At 29.1% G+C, this 18664-nt stretch overlaps 1 protein-coding gene across 2 annotated transcripts; it reads left to right on the top strand.

Annotated features, from left to right (window-relative positions):
- The first annotated feature begins 523 nt into the window (after window positions 1-523).
- On the top strand, window positions 524-4839 carry LOC124421776 (vacuolar protein sorting-associated protein 28 homolog). Of its 2 annotated transcripts, XM_046957376.1 has the most exons (4): window positions 524-2116; window positions 2197-2496; window positions 3470-3695; window positions 3773-4839. In XM_046957376.1, the coding sequence occupies exons 1-4, from the start codon at window positions 588-590 to the stop codon at window positions 4190-4192; spliced, it is 2475 nt and encodes an 824-aa protein (XP_046813332.1). In that variant the 5' UTR covers window positions 524-587; the 3' UTR covers window positions 4193-4839. The 2 variants fall into 2 exon arrangements, with proteins under 2 accessions (XP_046813332.1, XP_046813331.1); XM_046957375.1 differs by lacking the exons at window positions 524-2116; window positions 2197-2496 and adding an exon at window positions 3068-3199 and having other exon boundaries at window positions 3447-3695.
- Window positions 4840-18664: the final 13825 nt, after the last annotated feature.

Below are 18664 nucleotides of genomic sequence, written 5' to 3'. Positions count from 1 at the left end.
ATATAGAAAATATCAGAAAATGAATTTAATTAAGAATTAATTAAGAATTAAATATCAGAAAATGAATTTAAGTTGACGTGTAATAATGAATAAGAATTTTTAATAAAAATTTCTTTTTATATTTTTAAATTACACAATAGACATCAATATTATTTTTTTATATGCTTATCTTTCATATTATTTTTTATTATTCGATTTATAATTGTTTAATTTAAAATATTATTTTTTGTATATTTACAGCGATAAATAAAATTTCGTAAAAAATAAAATTAAAATTTAGTATTAGGATTACGATTTGTCTGCTAAAATTCCAATCGATTCAGGTATGTATACACAATTTACTGCACCCGTCATCCAAGACGTTTGATAAAGTTTAAATATATTGTTTCATTTATAACTTCCCATTTATTCATATTTCTTCCATTGTAATTTCTACGTAAATTTGTGTAATTTTCGTATACATTTTGCATCATGCATTATGTAAGAATAAGATGAATAAGATCTCAAGATTTTACTTTCCTTTTTCATTATAATATGGCGACTATAAGTGTATTGTGTCATTTTTATTCTGTTTGTTTTAATTTTTAATGTATAAAAATTTGTATATATATATATTATTTTCAAATTATACATTCTATACTTCAATGTTCAGTTCTGATGATACAGAAATTGAAAATATTCCACAAAATGAGAGATACAGGAGAAAACCAAAATACGTGAAGAGGTTAAATTTTGGTCAATCTATTATAAATTTAAATACAATAGATAGATTAAAGAAACCTGATGGTAATAAATTTATAATTGACGAAAATGTGGCAAGAATACCTGGTACAGAAAAAGAAGATTTTGTACGCAAGTGGATTGAAATTCATAACAACAATGACGATCTATCCAGTAAAGAATCTAATCAATCATCACCTGTATTGGGTACAGCTATATCAAAACAAGCACAAACATCTCCTATTTTTGGTGTTTGCAAAAACCATAATAATGTAAGATCAAAATCAGATTATAATCTTATAAAAAGTGAAATATGTAAACAGCTAGAAACATCACCAATTCTTGGTAGCTTAAAACGAAAGAATAGAAAGAGGGTAAATTTTTCTGGTAAAAAGAAAGAAATCGAGTTGCACATAGATGATTATGTTAACATAAAAAAAAATCTTTTTGTAAACAATTCTGAATATAATAGTTCACAGAATGTAAAGGTGGACAGATCTCCTATATTAGTTAGAGATGCATACTATTACAAAAGAAGACGTAGAAGATGTATTACTGAAAACAATCAGATGCATAAATTAAATAATACTATCGTTCAGACAAGTGATTGTGACAATAGAAATATAAACTTATTATCTTCTAATACATCATTAAATGTTAATTCTTTAAGTCCTGAAATTTTTATATCTGCTGCAAAACAGAGAAAAATAGATTGTGGTAAAGATGATGGAGATAAAGAAATATGTATATCAAAGAACATGATTATTCCTATTTTCTCGTACTCTTCGATGATAAAGGATAATACAATTATAAATAATAATTCTATAGATAAGAACACTCCAGTGATTGAGTCAGTATCTAGCGATGATAGTAATATAACAGAACACAAGGAGATTACAGATTTAAATAGTGATAATGATGAAATAATAAATAATATGATAGAAGATATAGATAATGAGGATGAAATTCCTTTGACAAAAAACTCTATTCCTGGATCTAATATTATATCAAAAAGTCTATGTAAGGTTATAGATAAATGGTCCGTTGCATCTCCTGAAGATTCAGATAAGACATTTTATTCTGAAGTAGAAGTCTATAAGAATAAACTTCCCCATAAAATTGCAAATGAATGGACTATAGAATCTTCTAAAGATTCAGATGAAATATTGTTATCTAAAGTAGAATCCATGAAATCTGCGTCATCTATGTTTCAAAATGGTCATCCATTGGACAAAATATCACAAGTAACAACCTTTTCTAATGAAAGCATAGATAGTAGACTAAGTCAAACAAATTTTGTTATAAGTACTGCTACATCTCCAGTAAGAACGAATAGCTGGCCTGCTATGTCTTTACAAATATTAGACTCTTGTAAGAAAAAGCGCAGAATCAAAAAGTAAATATTTTTAATGATTTAAAAATCTCCTTGTATGATAACTCTTATATATTAACATAATAATTCTATTTCTGTTTTAGGAACAGTTTAGCAGCAAAATTGCAATCATTGGTAAATAGACAAACATCATTTGTTCGTATGTGGCAGCATCAAATGAAGCAAGTAGATATAGATGGTACGTCTATGCCACACGTGGTCGTATATGTAGATAAATGTACAGTGCATTTATACAGACAATTTTTAGAAGGAATTGTCTTGGACGATTCTTTTAATCTATTAAATAGCAATGAAAATCATAGAAAATCTAATTTATCTGAATCATCAAGTGAAAAAACATCATATAAAATGATTACTATGATTATTATACCTGATATCGTAGGTAAGATTGAAATGAAATCAGAAAGCATTGTAAATATCTATCCACCATGGGATATAATGGATGAATCCAAATCGGTATTAAACATAACGTATATTAAAATAGTTTCGAATGAGCAAAGAAAAACTACTCTTAAAAAAATTAAGATACCTGAGAGAAGAAGAGAGAAAGTGCTTATTAAAGAATTTCATTGTTCGTGTTTAGGAGAGGAAAAAATACTTACTTCCTGCAAAGAAAGATCAAACAATAAAAAATTTAATGTGATGGAAGAAATGTTTAACTTTTAAAAAAAATTACGAATTTAGATTGTAATTCTTTTATTGTAATATGATGTATATAACAGATATTAATAATTTGTTTATCATATGATTTTTTACATGCTGTAATTATATCCATTTCTTCATCATTAGATTACTCTGTTATGTATCTTTGGATAAATTTACATTTGTTACAAAAGTAAATTTATATATATTTTATTTTAATCCCATATTTTCTTATTATCGAATAATAATTTAAAATCAGTTAAAACGTACTGGGATGGTATGGAATCCATTTTTTTTATAGCTTGTCCGATAGATGGCATTAGTGTCCACGCGGATTCGAAGTCCTTTTGTCTATCGTATCAATTAAATCAATTAGAAATTATTGTTCTTTTTAATACTATTACTGAAATTTGAGGCTATCTTGTGCGACAAAAGTTTATTTAGGTATGTAGTGTATAACTATAATTTTTTTTTATCGAATAACACGGATTTTATACGCAGTCAATATTAAGAGATTGATGTGTCATGTGTGATAATTGATAAGGAAATTATAGATAATAAATTTTTTATTATTTCATATAAATACTAAAATTGTATTATAATTTTATTATTTATAAAGCTTAACATATATTAATTATCTTTCATATCTATTTGCCTACCTAACCTCAAATATTGTTTCTTTTCATTTTAGTTTCACTCTTCTATTATTCCATACACAATAATGTCGGTTACTCAAGATCGTCCAGAATTATATGAAGAAGTGAAGCTATACAAAAATGCCAGGGAAAGAGAAAAGCATGACAATCAAGCTGATCTTTATGCGGTGGTCAATACTTTGCAACATTTAGAAAAGGCTTATATTAGAGATTGTGTCACACCAAAGGAGTATACAGCAGCATGCAGTAAATTGTTAGTTCAATACAGGGCAGCATTTAAGCAGGTATATGTTCTGATATGATATTTATAAGCCAATATTATTTATAATTCATTTTATCTTATATGAATATCATGTATTAGGTTCAAAGCGACCAGTTTCCTACAATAGATACATTTGCAAGAGCTTTTCGTTTGGATTGTCCAGCAGCTCTGGAAAGGATTAAAGAAGATAGACCAATTACGATCAAAGATGACAAAGGAAATACTTCTAAGTGTATCGCAGATATTGTTTCATTATTCATTACCTTGATGGACAAACTTCGATTAGAAATCAAAGCTATGGATCAATTACATCCAGATTTGAGAGATTTAATGGATACAATGAATCGTCTTAGTATATTACCCAGCGATTTTAATGGAAAAGAAAAGGTTGCAGAATGGTTACAAACATTGAATAATATGTCTGCTTCAGATGAACTGTCAGATACACAAGTGAGACAACTTATTTTTGATCTTGAAACATCTTATAATGCTTTCAACAAAATATTACATAATTCTTAACTTTGGGTATTCAACATATTAACTGTTCAGACACATTATTTTTATTAATGCAGTGATGTTCGTTCCAATTATTCAGGTCATATTATTTGCAATTACGTAAGTTTTTGCAATGAGAACTAATGTCGAATCATATTCCTCCGATTGTTCCTTCAATTTTATGCGAGGATAATAATATTGAAGGATTTATCGTATTAACATTTGCTCGCTACTTGTAACTATGTTAAATATAAGTATAAGTGACGTATATATACGAAAACATATATGTATATATATATACATATGTATAGCTATGCACAGAGTTAACTATTTTCGATGTGATACTTTCTAAACCGTACACAGTGAATTGCAAAGTGTGTGACACCTGATGTTAAAGATATGTATATTATTAGAGTGATAAAATTATTTGTAATTGTGATTCTCCATTCGGAGAATAAGAAGAAAAGTCAAAATTCATTAGATAAATTTCTTTTTTTAGATTTTTTTCTTTGTTTTGTCAATCAAAAAATAATTTTTGGATAACTTTACGTCGAAAGTTTACGAATATTAAATGTAGAGTAGTTTAGGATAAGCACATGTGTTGTGTTTGTTAATATTAACTACTTGTTGCTTTGATTATATCGAAGAAAATAAAAAGGAATAGAATTTTATTTTAATTTTAATTGAACTTTGAAAAATAAATCTCTTTACGATTCATCGATTTACCAAAAAGGTATAGAAAGATTAAAAATGTGTGAACTAAAGTTTAATACAGTTAGAAACCTGGTCGAATGGTATCGATCGATTCTGTCGATGGCAAAGCTTCGATATCTCTTGGGCAGGCTGTTTGCGAACAATGCCAGCGTGGGTTTAATTCGAGCCGCGTCCCTTTGATGTGCCGGCTGCAGACTTTTCCAAGTCGTATTTACGCGGGTACACCCGGTATGCAAATGAAGAGGGTAGTCCTTCGACGCTCGCAGGCAGCAGTAGTAGTAGTAGCAGCAGCAGCAGTAGCAGCAGCAACAACAGCAACAACAGCAATGCCGGCAGCCATGGTCGTTCAAGTGCAATAACAGACAAACTATTGACCAAGCTAAACTAAATTAAACCGAAGCTCTACCAACAAGCAAATCTACCTTGCTGGTTTTATCGTTGGTCTATTTCTTTCTTCGTTCGCCGAAAGCAACGTTACGCGTGACTCGCGGATATTGCGATTCCGACTACTACTTCTTTACTTTTTCCTTTCTTTCTTTCTTTTCATTTGTCGTATTTTAGGAAGGTTCTCTGCGAGAAAAATCTAGTCTTCTTCTTAAGCCACGATTAGAAATTTCAAGTTAAAATACTCATCCTTGTGTCTTATTCAGTTCTACTTCTTGAATAAATAATTAAATAATAATTTTAATATTTTTAATATTTTTAATATTTATTAGTGTGCGTGTGTGTATGTGAATCATTTATGAAAATGATTCATATGATATTTCGATATGATTAATATTCGTAAATTCTTTTTCCGATGTAATTTTTTTTCTCTTACACAAATCTTTTCTTTCTCTTTTTCTATCCTCTATTTTAGCCAGCAAATGAGAGAATTTCTTTATGAAGGGTTTTGCATATGCCCGAAGGCAAAAGAGGGCGACATTGAAACGGAGAGATTCAGACATTGGCTGTCTCCATAATGGAATATTCGTTCGTTGGCATTTGGCCATTGCAACGTTGTTCCTTTTAGACGGATTCGTTACTACGGTCAGCATTTTAATAATAAAAATCTCTACAATCTCTGTCCCGTCAACTTGTTTCTCTTTCTGTTTGTGTTCCCTGCTACTTCCTAAATCTTACAGTTTTATTTTTTAACGTGAACTTCGAACGTAATTATAAATTAATTAAAAATTAAAAATTAATAATAATAATTAAATAATTGATAAATTAATTTATAATTATTAACATTTTATATATTAATGACAAATATAACAATATAAATACTTTAAATCACAATAAATAGAAATAGAAATAAAACAAAGACAAATAGATTGACTCTTGGTTTCGTAAATTTCGAATTTTTCAATTCGTATTAAAAAATTCAAAGATGATCATCAGAACATTTCTATCGTATCTAGACGATAAGTGATGCATATCGTGTCATCATGGATATACTCTCGAGTAAATATATCTCCTCCATTGGCTGACTTCCGATCGATTCATCGCGAGCTTCCATGATATATAACCGAAAATCAAGTCTCTATTTCATTGAATATAGAGACCGTCCATTTTTGCAGATTCTATCGAACGTATGAGTCGGCTTTTCATTCCTTGGTTCTTATTTATCAATGAAGTTACGCTAATTATTATTCAAACGCACGAAACGAACTATAACGAATTCCTTTAATCTCATGGATCTTCGAGTTTATTTTAAAAGGATAACGAACGACGTCTGGAAAGAAAAAAATACTCTTATGTTTACTTGAAAAGTTTGAAGTAAAGAAAATAGAAAAAAAAATAAAAAATAAAAGTAGTCTCATTTTCACGAAAAAACGTTTTTTATATTTTGACATATTAAAGGGAAAATGATATTGGACATTTTGTCAGCCAATTCGAAGGATACTCGTCAACGTCAACGGTTGATCCTTCTTTTAGACGAGGGTGAAACCCAAAGGATCTCTCGAGTAGGTACGAAATAAGAGCTCTTCGAAGATGGTGCTTTTCTCGAACGATCTCGAACGTAACTTACAAAGGATTTTTCTGTCTTTTCAGATACATCTATGTAATTCATAACGGATTTGATAATTTTTTATAAATATATTTAACAATTTAAAAACATTTAACAATTTCTCTTTGTTACATAAATAATACAAAACTTTTATACTTGTTACACATTAAAATACACGTAATTAATGTATGTACGTACATACTTATGTATTTATTCGTTATTTTTTTTTTCTTTATTATTTCATTTTAATTATTAACCATTGACAATTCTATTATTTTTATATCCTTAATTACTTCGTAAGATATTCGTATTATTTCTCATTTAAAATAAAATATAAAACAATCTTTTTGCCATAAAGACTGGCTTAAGGTCCGTTTCTCTTTAAAGCAATCTTGAAGCTATTCCATCGTGGCTGAAAATGTTCGAGGTGTCTTTTGGCGGGAGTCAATATATATATATATATTTTCTCGAAGAGACGCTGACGCTTCCTTCCTTTTCCCTTCTCGACCTCGTTCCATGGGCTTTACCCGTCGATCCATCCTGTCGCTCGCTTACGCGATGTTATTTCAATCTAAATCCTTCGAATCGCGAGTAAATATGCTTGGAAGACTTATTTTCCCTATCTCTCCTTCATCTTCTTACTCTGCTACTCCATTTTCCTCTCTCTCTCTCTTTTAATTTCTACTATCTCGTTTTATATAAATATTCAACAGATCTTTAACCTTTTGCACTATGATGTCATTGCTAACTATTAGTATAACGCTATATTTTTTTTTTTATTTGAAGTCAACTCCAACACGACACTTTATTTGATTAATAATACAGATCTATGGGAATTAATTTTATTTACAAATTTCTTTTAAAGTATATAAAGTGTTTTAGAATAAATGGGATACATTTTAAGAATGACTTGAGTATATCTAAACAATAAAAGACAAGTTTATCTAAACATATGTCATATTTGACTTTGTTTTCGAGTATTAGCGAATTATATATCACGATAATTTTTTCGTTAGATAGACGATATCTATTATGTATAGAATATCTATTGACTATGTATGTTGAAACTTTTTATGAAAGAACTGAGCAAAGTTTCAAGCAAATTCGAGCAACGTCTAAACATATGGAGAGTATAAAATAATCATTGATAAGACGTCTGCTTATATTCAGATGTAAGAAAGTTATTTTGAACGTCTCTTATAAAAGTAAGCAGATAGAGTCCGTTGAAAATCAAATCCGTTATAACTCGAAAACAAAGTCAAATAGGACATATGTTTATATGAACTTTTTTTATTGTTTAAATATGCTAAAGTTATTCTCTTTCCATCTTAAAATATTTTCTACATATTTTAAGACATCCTGTATGTATACGTACGTAAAGATATGAGATATCAAAATTAGAAGAAGTTCAATCAGAACTGATGAAAAATAAATTAAAAAGAAAATAATTGTAATACAATGGATTAAAAATTGAATTGATAAAATTATTTGAATGTCTTTCGAGTTTACAAATTAATATGTACATTACTTTAAAGAAAATGATTTCAAACGATTTTCTTTCTTTTTTCGTCATCAAAGTATATATCACTCTTGACATTATAATTTTTCTCTGACAAGTAATTAAAATAATAGATATAAATAGTACAAAGCTGTATACGAACACATATACACACATACACATGATTCTTGTTTTTCATTCGAGAATGACGGGAATTATTTGCTGTTCTCTTTTCTGTCAGTTTGTTTCGTTTGAAAATTACGAATAAAAACGAAAGTAAAAGAAACATGTAGAAAGAGAAAGAGAAAATCTCTTGTAGTATCGTAGATGTTATTCACGAAGAACGAAAGGAGAAGAGAGATGAAAAATGAAGAAGAAGAAGAAGAAGAAGAAGAAGAAAAGAAAGAAAAAGAAAAGAGAAAAGAAAAATAGAAAAGGAGGAAGAGGCACTTGTCTTCCCGATTGTTGTGCGTGAGGATAGTCGACGAAGGGCTACGTTGACGAGATCGTGGTTGCATTCTTTAGATGTAATCAGAGAATGGAAAGGGTAGACCTGTCGTCTAGACTACGCGTTTATGTCTTAAGTGTCAGGACTGCATTTGAAGTCGAATGTGGAAGTCATAAGGAAAAAAAAAGTAATAAATAGGAAAGAAAAAGATAGAAATGAGACAAAACTATAACATAAGTAAATATCTTTCAAGAAAAGTTTAATTTTTTTGTCTGATTGTTAAACTACTTACGATGGTTTTATTGATTTATTGTAATCTATGCGAATAAAAGATAAGTATCTGTTTTTTTCTCTTGACGAAGATTTAATAAATTTTTTTTTTTTAATGAAATTATTTGCCGTGATTTTATTGATCATCGATAATGGAGACTGGCTGTCTTCGGAAAAAAAAAGAAATTTGATGGACATATACATATAAAAAAATCATATATATATTTTTTTATATATTTATATGTTATTGTAAATTTTATATATATATGTTATAGTACATTTTTTACAAGGAAGATATTTATTTTTTCGATTTTTTTCTTTCAGAATCAATTAAAATTTTACGATTGCGTTGTAGTTGATTACAGTATTTCGAAAGATTTTTTCTCTTTCTCTCTCCTATCATGATATCATAAATATCTATCGAGAAGATTTCGAGGAGTTTCTCATGGCAGAAATCGTAAAGACTGGCGTGTCTCTTATGGATTTCGTATTACCGTACGATTTTTTCCCGATTATCTGTGCATGGCCATAAATCCTGGAGACGTACTCAAATTGAGTGCTTTCTAACTTTACCGAGCACCTATTCATATACATATGTGTAGCATAATATACACGCATATATGTGAGCTCGCATATATAAAAGCATGCACAGTGAAATAGGTATGTACGTCACGGAGAGACACGCAAGCGAACGAAACGCAGGGTATTTCGTGCGAACACACGCAGCGTCGATCGTAGCTTTGTCGCTTAAAAAGCATATCGCATCTGTGCTACGTGAGTTGCTTTTGAAAAATTGTTCCCGATACGTCAGCGCCGGGGTAGAAAGAAAAAGGGTGGATTCGTGAGTACAGGAAGCGATATCCGAATCTTTCTCCCTCTTTCTCTCCCTTCCTCTCTTTATCTCTCTCTCTCTCTCTCTTCCTTCCCCCTCTTTTTCGACTTCCGAGCACCTGAGTATCCGAACGATATTTCTCTTCTTTTACGTGTTTCGAAGAACGATGATATCCCTCGCGAAATCGGATTTACGCTCGTCCGAGTACGGTCTACGAGATGCGAGATTATCGAAGAGAAACGAGAAATGCGACTTCTTGATCGATGAAAAATGAAGAGAAGGTAAAAGGCTACGGCGTAAATTCGTTCTCCGATAACTTCTCTTATACGAAAGTTGTTCAGATATCTTTTATGATTTTTCTATCCTTCTTCATTTTTGGTTACTTTTTCTTGAATTTTTCATCGATATTTTTTCTTTTTTCATTTTTTTTTCTTCTTTTTTTTTATAGGTAAAAGTGATACATTTGACAAGGACTAAAAGGAATAGAAATATATCATGATGAAGGTACAAGCTTGTCTTCGACGATGTTCGTACCTAAAAAAAAGATTTTTTTTCGGAGATACGGTGTCCCGGGACAAAGTACAGATTTAAAATTTTCGTTTAAAAGATAAGCTAACGAGAGACTTCTCTTGTTCCAAGTTCGACGATCTTTGCTGGTTTAATGTACATACACTTGCTGCGAGAGGATAACGCTGTCGACTTTTGGAAATTGATCCGTAAAGAAATTCTTCTGTCGTATCAGTTATTTTATAAGAGAGTAGACAAGATAGGTATTTAAGATAAAATTCAATAAAAATGAGTTTTATATGGACTTGAGAGCTTGGATTCTCGTCAGATTTGTGGAGAAAAAAAGAAATTAATGATCCAAAAGGATCAATTTCTTTGTCTTTCCTTTTCTTTTTTCTCTCTTTTTTCTTTTTCCTTTTTTTTTTTTTTTTAATACTCAAGGGATTCGTTTCGAAAGCTTCGTTATCTCATGGTGTTCATTCACGACACGGCGAGACATGCAATTTCCAAGATGACGGAGATTACTGAAATCGCATACAAATCGTAGCGAACTACGGAGATCATGTTGCATGCACGATATTAGTTTCTCCTTGCAGTATTTCATTCTGATGAAGCCGTCCTCTGGGACGTACTTTATGTTGATGCTGTTGGCTACTCAACCATTTGATTGCCATAATCATTATAACGTCTGAATTCGATAAGCGTTCCCTGTCCGAAAAAATTGCCTATGAAGTGGAAACACCTTTTTTTCGTTTCCTTCTTACTATAAAAAAAAAAAAGAAAAAGAAAAAAGAATAAGAAGAAAGAAAACTCATAATTTAAAAATAATTAGCATGCAAGGATAAATAATGAGAATAATAATAATAATAATAATAATAATAATAATAATAATAATAATAGTAATAATAATAATAATATAATATATAATAATAAATTTTGGAGTGACTTAGAATTTTATAATTATTTTTTTGTATCGGATCGATAATGATAATTAAAAGAATCTATTTCGTTAGCGGATCGAATCAAAGAGGAGAAAAGTTTCGCTATGAAATCGAGAAACGAAATGATATTTGTCTTCTGGCAAAGAGAATGTCGATTCTTTGAGTTTTATTCCGCCACGGCGATTACGGTGCTCGTAATGAGAAAAGAAGAGAGAGAGAGAGAGAAAGAGAGAGAGAGAGAGAGAGAGAGAGAGAGAAAGAGAGAGAGAGAAAGAAAGAAAGAGAGAATACGATCGTTCGTTAACGATCTTTCTGTGCGTGCTCGTTTTATAGGGGTAGATCGCGTTCTAAGGGGTGCCACAAGGGAGCCATTCGCGTGTCCTGAGGCCTGGCGACAATCGCAGCCGTTACGATAGCCTTCGGACGTTTGGTCCGATCGATAATTCGATTCTCCAGGGAAAAATCGAAATGAGATGGCTTCCATTGAGAATTCAGCGAAGTATTTAACGGAACGTAATTTCGTGCCGACGATATTATTGCTACTGGATTGTTTTGAATTTTATCATTTCTTTTTCTTATACAATTATCGCAATTATATTTTATACCATATACCAATATATTTTATTAGAATTAGGATGGGACATCGTTTATCTTCTCGATGATTATTTGAGATAATAGAAATTATAAAGAATACTATAATTAAGATATAAGAGCACGTTAACAGTTTTTAATATGTCACAATCGAAATATCTAGTATCGAAATACTTATCTATTTCTTTTATTTCTTATTTTCCATTGTAATACAGTCTTTATTTTCTTAAAGTAATTATGCAATGTATCGTGTAATTTCTAAATGACGAAACATAAAAAATTAATGAATCTTTCATATTATTCTAATAATAAACATAGATACGTGTATCTTTTAGAATTTAGTTTATTTCGCCATATATATTACGTGTTAAGGAAATGAAATGATCCATCATTTCTAACAGAAATCCACTGATAAACTACTTATGAGCGAAAGAAGTGTAAGAAGAAAAGGAAAGAATTTGATAAGAAATCATGAGCTCCTTTTTCGATAACCTCGAAAATAACTCAGTTGCCCTCTTAAGTCATAGTTCGTGAGGTTCTTTTCATCATATATTCACTTCTTACTTCGTGGCTTAAGCAATAAATTAGAATATTTCCTATTTAAAAAATTAAATATATACATATATATATATATATATATATATATATAAATGTATATAAAAAATATATATAATATAACAATATTATAATTTTATATATATACATCTAGATATAATTATAAAACTATTGTGCATCTCGTGAGCTGCATTTGAGAAATCTCCTAACTAGCAGATATTAATTCTAGTCCGATAAATCAATTACAAATAAAAATTAACTTTTCACAAGTTAAAATTTAATAATTCGATCAAAAGTAAAAAGTATATAGTATTTTAATTTTTTTTTTATATATAGATAAATGACAAATCGCAAATGTACGAGGTATTAATATATTATCTCTAATAGTAAGTATGCTAATTGTAAGACACGTTCAAAAATCTTTGCAGATTATAAAAAAAATTAATGTATCAATAAATTCAAAGATTTAAAATATTGTTTGAGAGCATGGTTCAACTGTATGATTGCATTGTAGCATGCTCTCAAATGGAAATAAATAAATGTTATTATAGGAAAGTTCTTTAAGAAATACAAATCATTTCGTACTCCGAATAGCTATCAGAAAGTAATACAAAAAAGTAGTACAAAAATGTCTCCATGAAAAAAATGAAAGAAATATGAGTTATATGAAATAAATTTAATATTGAACGAAATTATTTCAGACTTATTTTAAAACAAACTACAGAATAGTGAACAATGACTATTAGTTACTATTTCGAAACAAACACATGTCAGCGGCTGTCTGACGTGAGAGTACAAATTTTCATAGCTACTTTTAAATGAATATTGAGAATACTTTCGAGAATAATTTAATTATAAAATATAATTACTTCATTATTTTCTCTTATTAAATAATTATTTAATACATATTTTCCTTCGCTTGTTTAATTATTTCTATTTTTCTATTCTATATTTCTATTATTTTATTTTTTTTTTCAATGTAATCTAAATTCAGTATACTCTATAATCTTCATATCTCTGTGATATCTTTTTTATTTGTTTTGGTCTACATAATATATTTGAAAAACTTTTTAATCTCTTTCATTTTTCTACTAACTTTGTGCTCGCTATCCGATAATTTTTCATCTTTACTCATTTTCTTCTTATCATTAATCTTTTCCTCTTCGTTGGTATCATAACTTGTGTCAAATTTTGCTTATACTTTTTTTTTTTTGATTTTAATGTAATTGTATTCTCTTTCTGATCAACTCTCTCTCTCTCTCTCTCTCTCTCTCTCTCTCTCTCTCTCTCTCTCTCTCTCTTTCTCTCTCTCTCACTCTCTCACTACTTGTAAATTTTTCTGGATCAAAATTTGTGGTTAACTCATTTTCTTCTGTTTTCTTAATCAAAACTTTATCTTCCGAGTCTAAGGTATTTTTTTTCATTCGTTTTATCTTATCGAAATAACCTTTCCCTTGAATTTTCTTTTACGTATCGTTTTTTGTTACCTCCTTATCTACAGATATATTATACTTTTATTCAATTCCGGTCATTTAATTCTTAATTTTCTTTCAAATAACATTTCTGCAAGTGAAACTTCCATAACTGAATACAATGTTGATCTGTATATTAACAAATATTTTATTATTTCCTTGCGCCACTTCTATCCTTCTCCATATGCTATTTTTAGTTGTTTTAGAATACTACCATTTTGTTTTTTTATTTTTCAATTTATTTGCGATGAATATCGAGCTGTATATGCTATTTTTATATTATTATTACACGGTCTAGCTTATAAATCTGTGTCTATAAATTGCAAACTATAATATTTGGATATTCAAATCTGCCAAATATTTTAAATAAATGTTTTTTTTTATAATCTTTGTTGTTAGGTTTTTTAATATTATTATTTCGAAATATCAATAATAATAATCAGTAATGACTAAATATTTTTATTTGTCGATAATTGTCAATCCATTACAATAATGATTATATAATCCCTACAACGAAAAATTTGACTCTACAATTTTTTGAATTAATTGATATTCTTTATACGATTCAACGATATTCTCTGCGTCTTTATCCCTTACTTTCCACCATACTTATCTTCAATCGATTTTTCATTGTCAAAATTCCCGGATAATTCTCGTGTGCCAATTTTAAGATTTCCCTTTTATAAAACTTTTGGAATAATAATTTGCGCATTTCTCTTAATATTAAATTATTATAAATAATTAATTCATTTTTAAGAATTTTAAATCGCGTATTATTTTATGCTTTCTACTTATTATTTTATATTGCTTCTTGATGTCTTCCTATCTATTATTTCGTACTGTTTTTTAATACCTCCCATCTATTATTTCGTATTACTTCTGAAAGTATCTTATCTTTTTTTTCATTTTCTTCTCTATTTCCTTTATCATCATTGCTCGTGGTGTTACTTTTTTTCTATCTATGTGATATATCTTTTGTCGTTTTTGCTTCCATTTGTATGTTTACCCTCTACACTTAATCGTGATATATCAGCTATGTTAGATTTTCCTTTTCCGTATACTACTTTATACTTCTTAAAATGGTTTATAGACGTAACATCCATCTTTCAAGTCTTACGTTAGAAGCGACGAATACGATCGTCAACTGAAGCATGGTGACGTATGGCATTTTACCGTCCGTCGCAACGCACGTTTGACGGACGATAAAATCCCGTATTTCACTTACCGTTCGTCTGCAGCGGGCTTTTGATTTCGGGAAGTATATATCTAGCGCTTTATTATCTGTTACTAATTCGAATTCTATATCATATAAACAACTATAAAATCTTTTACGTGCATACATTACCTATACCTAAAGTTATTTTTTTAGTTTGTTAGTATATGCTTTTACAGTCTATTAAACTTCTACGAGCGTAATGTATTACTTTCCATCGGTTCTGATCATCTAATTATGTTAGTATGTATGCTATAGCTACCAGACTTAAGTCTACTCTAAATAATTATCGTTTTCTCTTTTGCATCATATATTCTTAATATTTTCGCATTAGATAAAATTTTAACATTTAAAATACCTGATATTGTTTTTTATTTATTATCGTTAAATTTTATACAAATTCACCGGTTCCAATAACTTAACAGTTCTTGAAATATGAAAGTTTTGCCTCTACTTTCAATTTCAATGGTTGATATCAATGGCCTGAAGTTTTATATTCGATAAATACAATTGTTTTTCTTTAAACAAATATGTATTTAGTTTTATTCTTTTGTCGACTAATACTTTCTAGTATTGGCTTTGGTCTTGACGCCAAGTTTTTCTTTGGCTCGGTCACTTACAACAATATCGTCGATAAAAGATATTGCTCCTTCAAAAGTTTCCAATATCAATCGGATAATTCTTTGAAACATTTCCAGCGCGTAATTAATTTCAAATATTAAACGTCTGTAACCGAACGAATCTTCCTCCGTTACAAAAGTTGTAATATTTTTTTGTGCAACTCGGATAAAATGGATACCTTTCACGTATCAACGATCCATTTGTTCTATGTATATCTATGTATAATCTAATATTACCGTTCCTTTTCATTATCGGTACATATATTTGATTTTGTTATCACATTATTGATTTTATTATCAATAACGTATGCCTATCGTTTATACACACTTATACATACTCAGAGACATATATATATATATACACTACGGTATCTGTCTACCTATCCCTATATTTAAAAATTGGTAAAGTATCTATATCAATACATACATTCTACGATTCTCACATATATCTTATGTTAATGTGCAAAAACTTACAGTAGAGAGTCTCGTCACCTTAGTTTGATTCCGTTCAATGAGTCTAGTTAAGAGAAATAAACAAATGTACGTAATTGGGCCATGATCGAAACAGGAATGTATTCACAACCTTCACATACTGTAACACTTTCCGAGAGGGAAGTCGAAGCTTGCTCTAACAATGATCTATGCAAATTCTCTCTTGAATTCAACAATTCATCGGCAATACGTTCAGCAGTTAATAGCTGGAATTCCATTCATCTATCACGTGAATGTTTTGTTTATCTCTTCTTATTCAACTCGTTGAACGGAATATAGTCTAGTCGAAGATGATTAACTGTTTAGGTTTGTCGAATTGTAAGCGATAACGCTAGAGAAACAGCTTAGAGAGTGCTTTGTCACTTCGTCCACGACTTCGTCATGCAGAGGATTAGACATATAGATGGTTAATTACACCGACGTGTGCTGTAACTACGTTTCCTAAGCGTCCCTAGCAAAGAAAGGTATCGGTGTTACGTGTAATCTTACAACGAAATAACAAAATATACTGCATTTATGTGTGTATGTTTTATATGTATGCATGTGTGTGTGTGTGTGTATGAGAGTTTAAAAGAACGAAAGCAAAGCTGGTGCAGTATGCTTACATTCATGACTGAGAATACTTCGTCATTTAGTTTTGTTTAATAAAGTCATCTTAGATGAATTGCCTCGAATTAAATTTAATGTTGATTCGTTAAATTAATAAATTATTATCTCGTATGAGAGTTAGTATATCATCGAAGATGATAGTACACTTCTTCTATAAAATATAATTGGTATAGTGTTCTAAATTTCATAACAAAAAATTTTCAATGATCTTTTTGTGACAATAATTTTTTATAAGATTTTTGCTTTGACATTATTTTTCAGATCATTATTGTTATTTCTTCATATTAATTTAAAACGATTTTAATCAACAGCTATTTCAATCAACTTCGATATCGACCTATCCCATTTTCAACCTGTTATAGATCAAACTCTCAATATCAACCTGTTATGGATCAAGCTATATCAATTTCAACCTGCAACGAGTGTTTTGGAAACATTATAGAACTTCACAAGTAGTAAATGAAGAAATTAAAGTTTCTTTGATATCCATCGTTCCGAGAACGAAAGATCCAAATCAACATGGATTATTGGTTGTAATTGTTGATATAAATTATTGTTGAACACGACCAAGAGTAATTCCTCTCTAGAATTTATTCTCGAATGGTACATTTTTCTTTGTCTATATTTTTAATTGTTTATTCATCCTGCATGCTTATTTTTATCAGTTCAAGACTTTTGTTTGGACGCTTCTATGTTATAATAATCAATAAATGTTGCAAATTCACTTATTTTGTTGATTCTATTTAGATTTATTGAAATAATAGAAAAGAACTTTTGAATTTTAATCATTCGATTTTGTTAAAGAATTATATAAAATATATATAACATATTTTGTATTCGTAGATACGAGTCACATAACGATATTAATATTTACTAGATAAAAGAACATCCGCGATGGGTAGATTTTAGACTGAGAGTGATAAAATATAATCAATTCAATTAATTACAATAGAATAATTGCTTGGAGAAAGAAATTTTTTTAATAATATATAAACATAACATTTGCATTTTAAAATTCATATCTTTCAACATAAAGTAAGAAAATAAGTATAAATTCTTTTTATTAATATTGCTAATGTTTTATAAATGGCAAAACAAGAATCATTAGCTCCTGGGCCTCGATAATAAATTAATCACTTTTTTAACTATTGATTTACTATTTCTCCCTCTTTTATTTCATAAATTCTTATATATGTATATATTATTCGCATAGATGAAGATCATTTGGTGCAGGTAAGATTCATATTTTTAGAGACTATCATAGCTTTAATGATCGAGCTTCGAGTATCTTCTATATTCTTATATATTCATTGTTAAATTGTAGACTGTTAATTACAAAATGCATAGTAGAATCAAAATATTGTAAACATGAGAAGATAATATGCGTCATATAGTGTATCAAACAGTTTGGTATAATAAAGAAAAGCATTATATAAACAAATTAGGTACTAGAATCGTATAATAATATGTATTAGTAGATTTTTCAAAATAATAGTTATGTAATGGTAATTAATTTTAACAATCAATTATGATATCCCTAATAAGTTAAGAAATTATATGAAGCTTTTATTAAGCTGGATAATGTAGATATCCTGGACTCTAATGTAAATTTCTATTTTCTGAACATATGTGTGAGAATTTGAAGTATATGTATTGGTATAATGTTTTGGAATCTTCTAAATATAGGTATAGATACGTAGGTAAAATATTGGCTATTTGAGTTTCTAATCATAAATGGTAAGTT

Source organism: Vespa crabro, chromosome 2 (assembly GCF_910589235.1).
Source record: "Vespa crabro chromosome 2, iyVesCrab1.2, whole genome shotgun sequence".
NCBI classification, from domain to species: Eukaryota; Metazoa; Arthropoda; class Insecta; order Hymenoptera; family Vespidae; genus Vespa; species Vespa crabro.
This window is presented reverse-complemented; position numbering and strand designations above follow the sequence as displayed.

Bases quoted from the DNA above. Each gene is read 5' to 3' on its own strand.
- LOC124421776 (XM_046957376.1), top strand. From the start codon at position 588: ATGTATAAAAATTTGTATATATATATATTATTTTCAAATTATACATTC. The intron at 2,497-3,469 runs TAAGATTGAAAT...TATTATTCCATA, and splicing joins ATTATACCTGATATCGTAGG to CACAATAATGTCGGTTACTC. The intron at 3,696-3,772 runs GTATATGTTCTG...ATCATGTATTAG, and splicing joins ACAGGGCAGCATTTAAGCAG to GTTCAAAGCGACCAGTTTCC.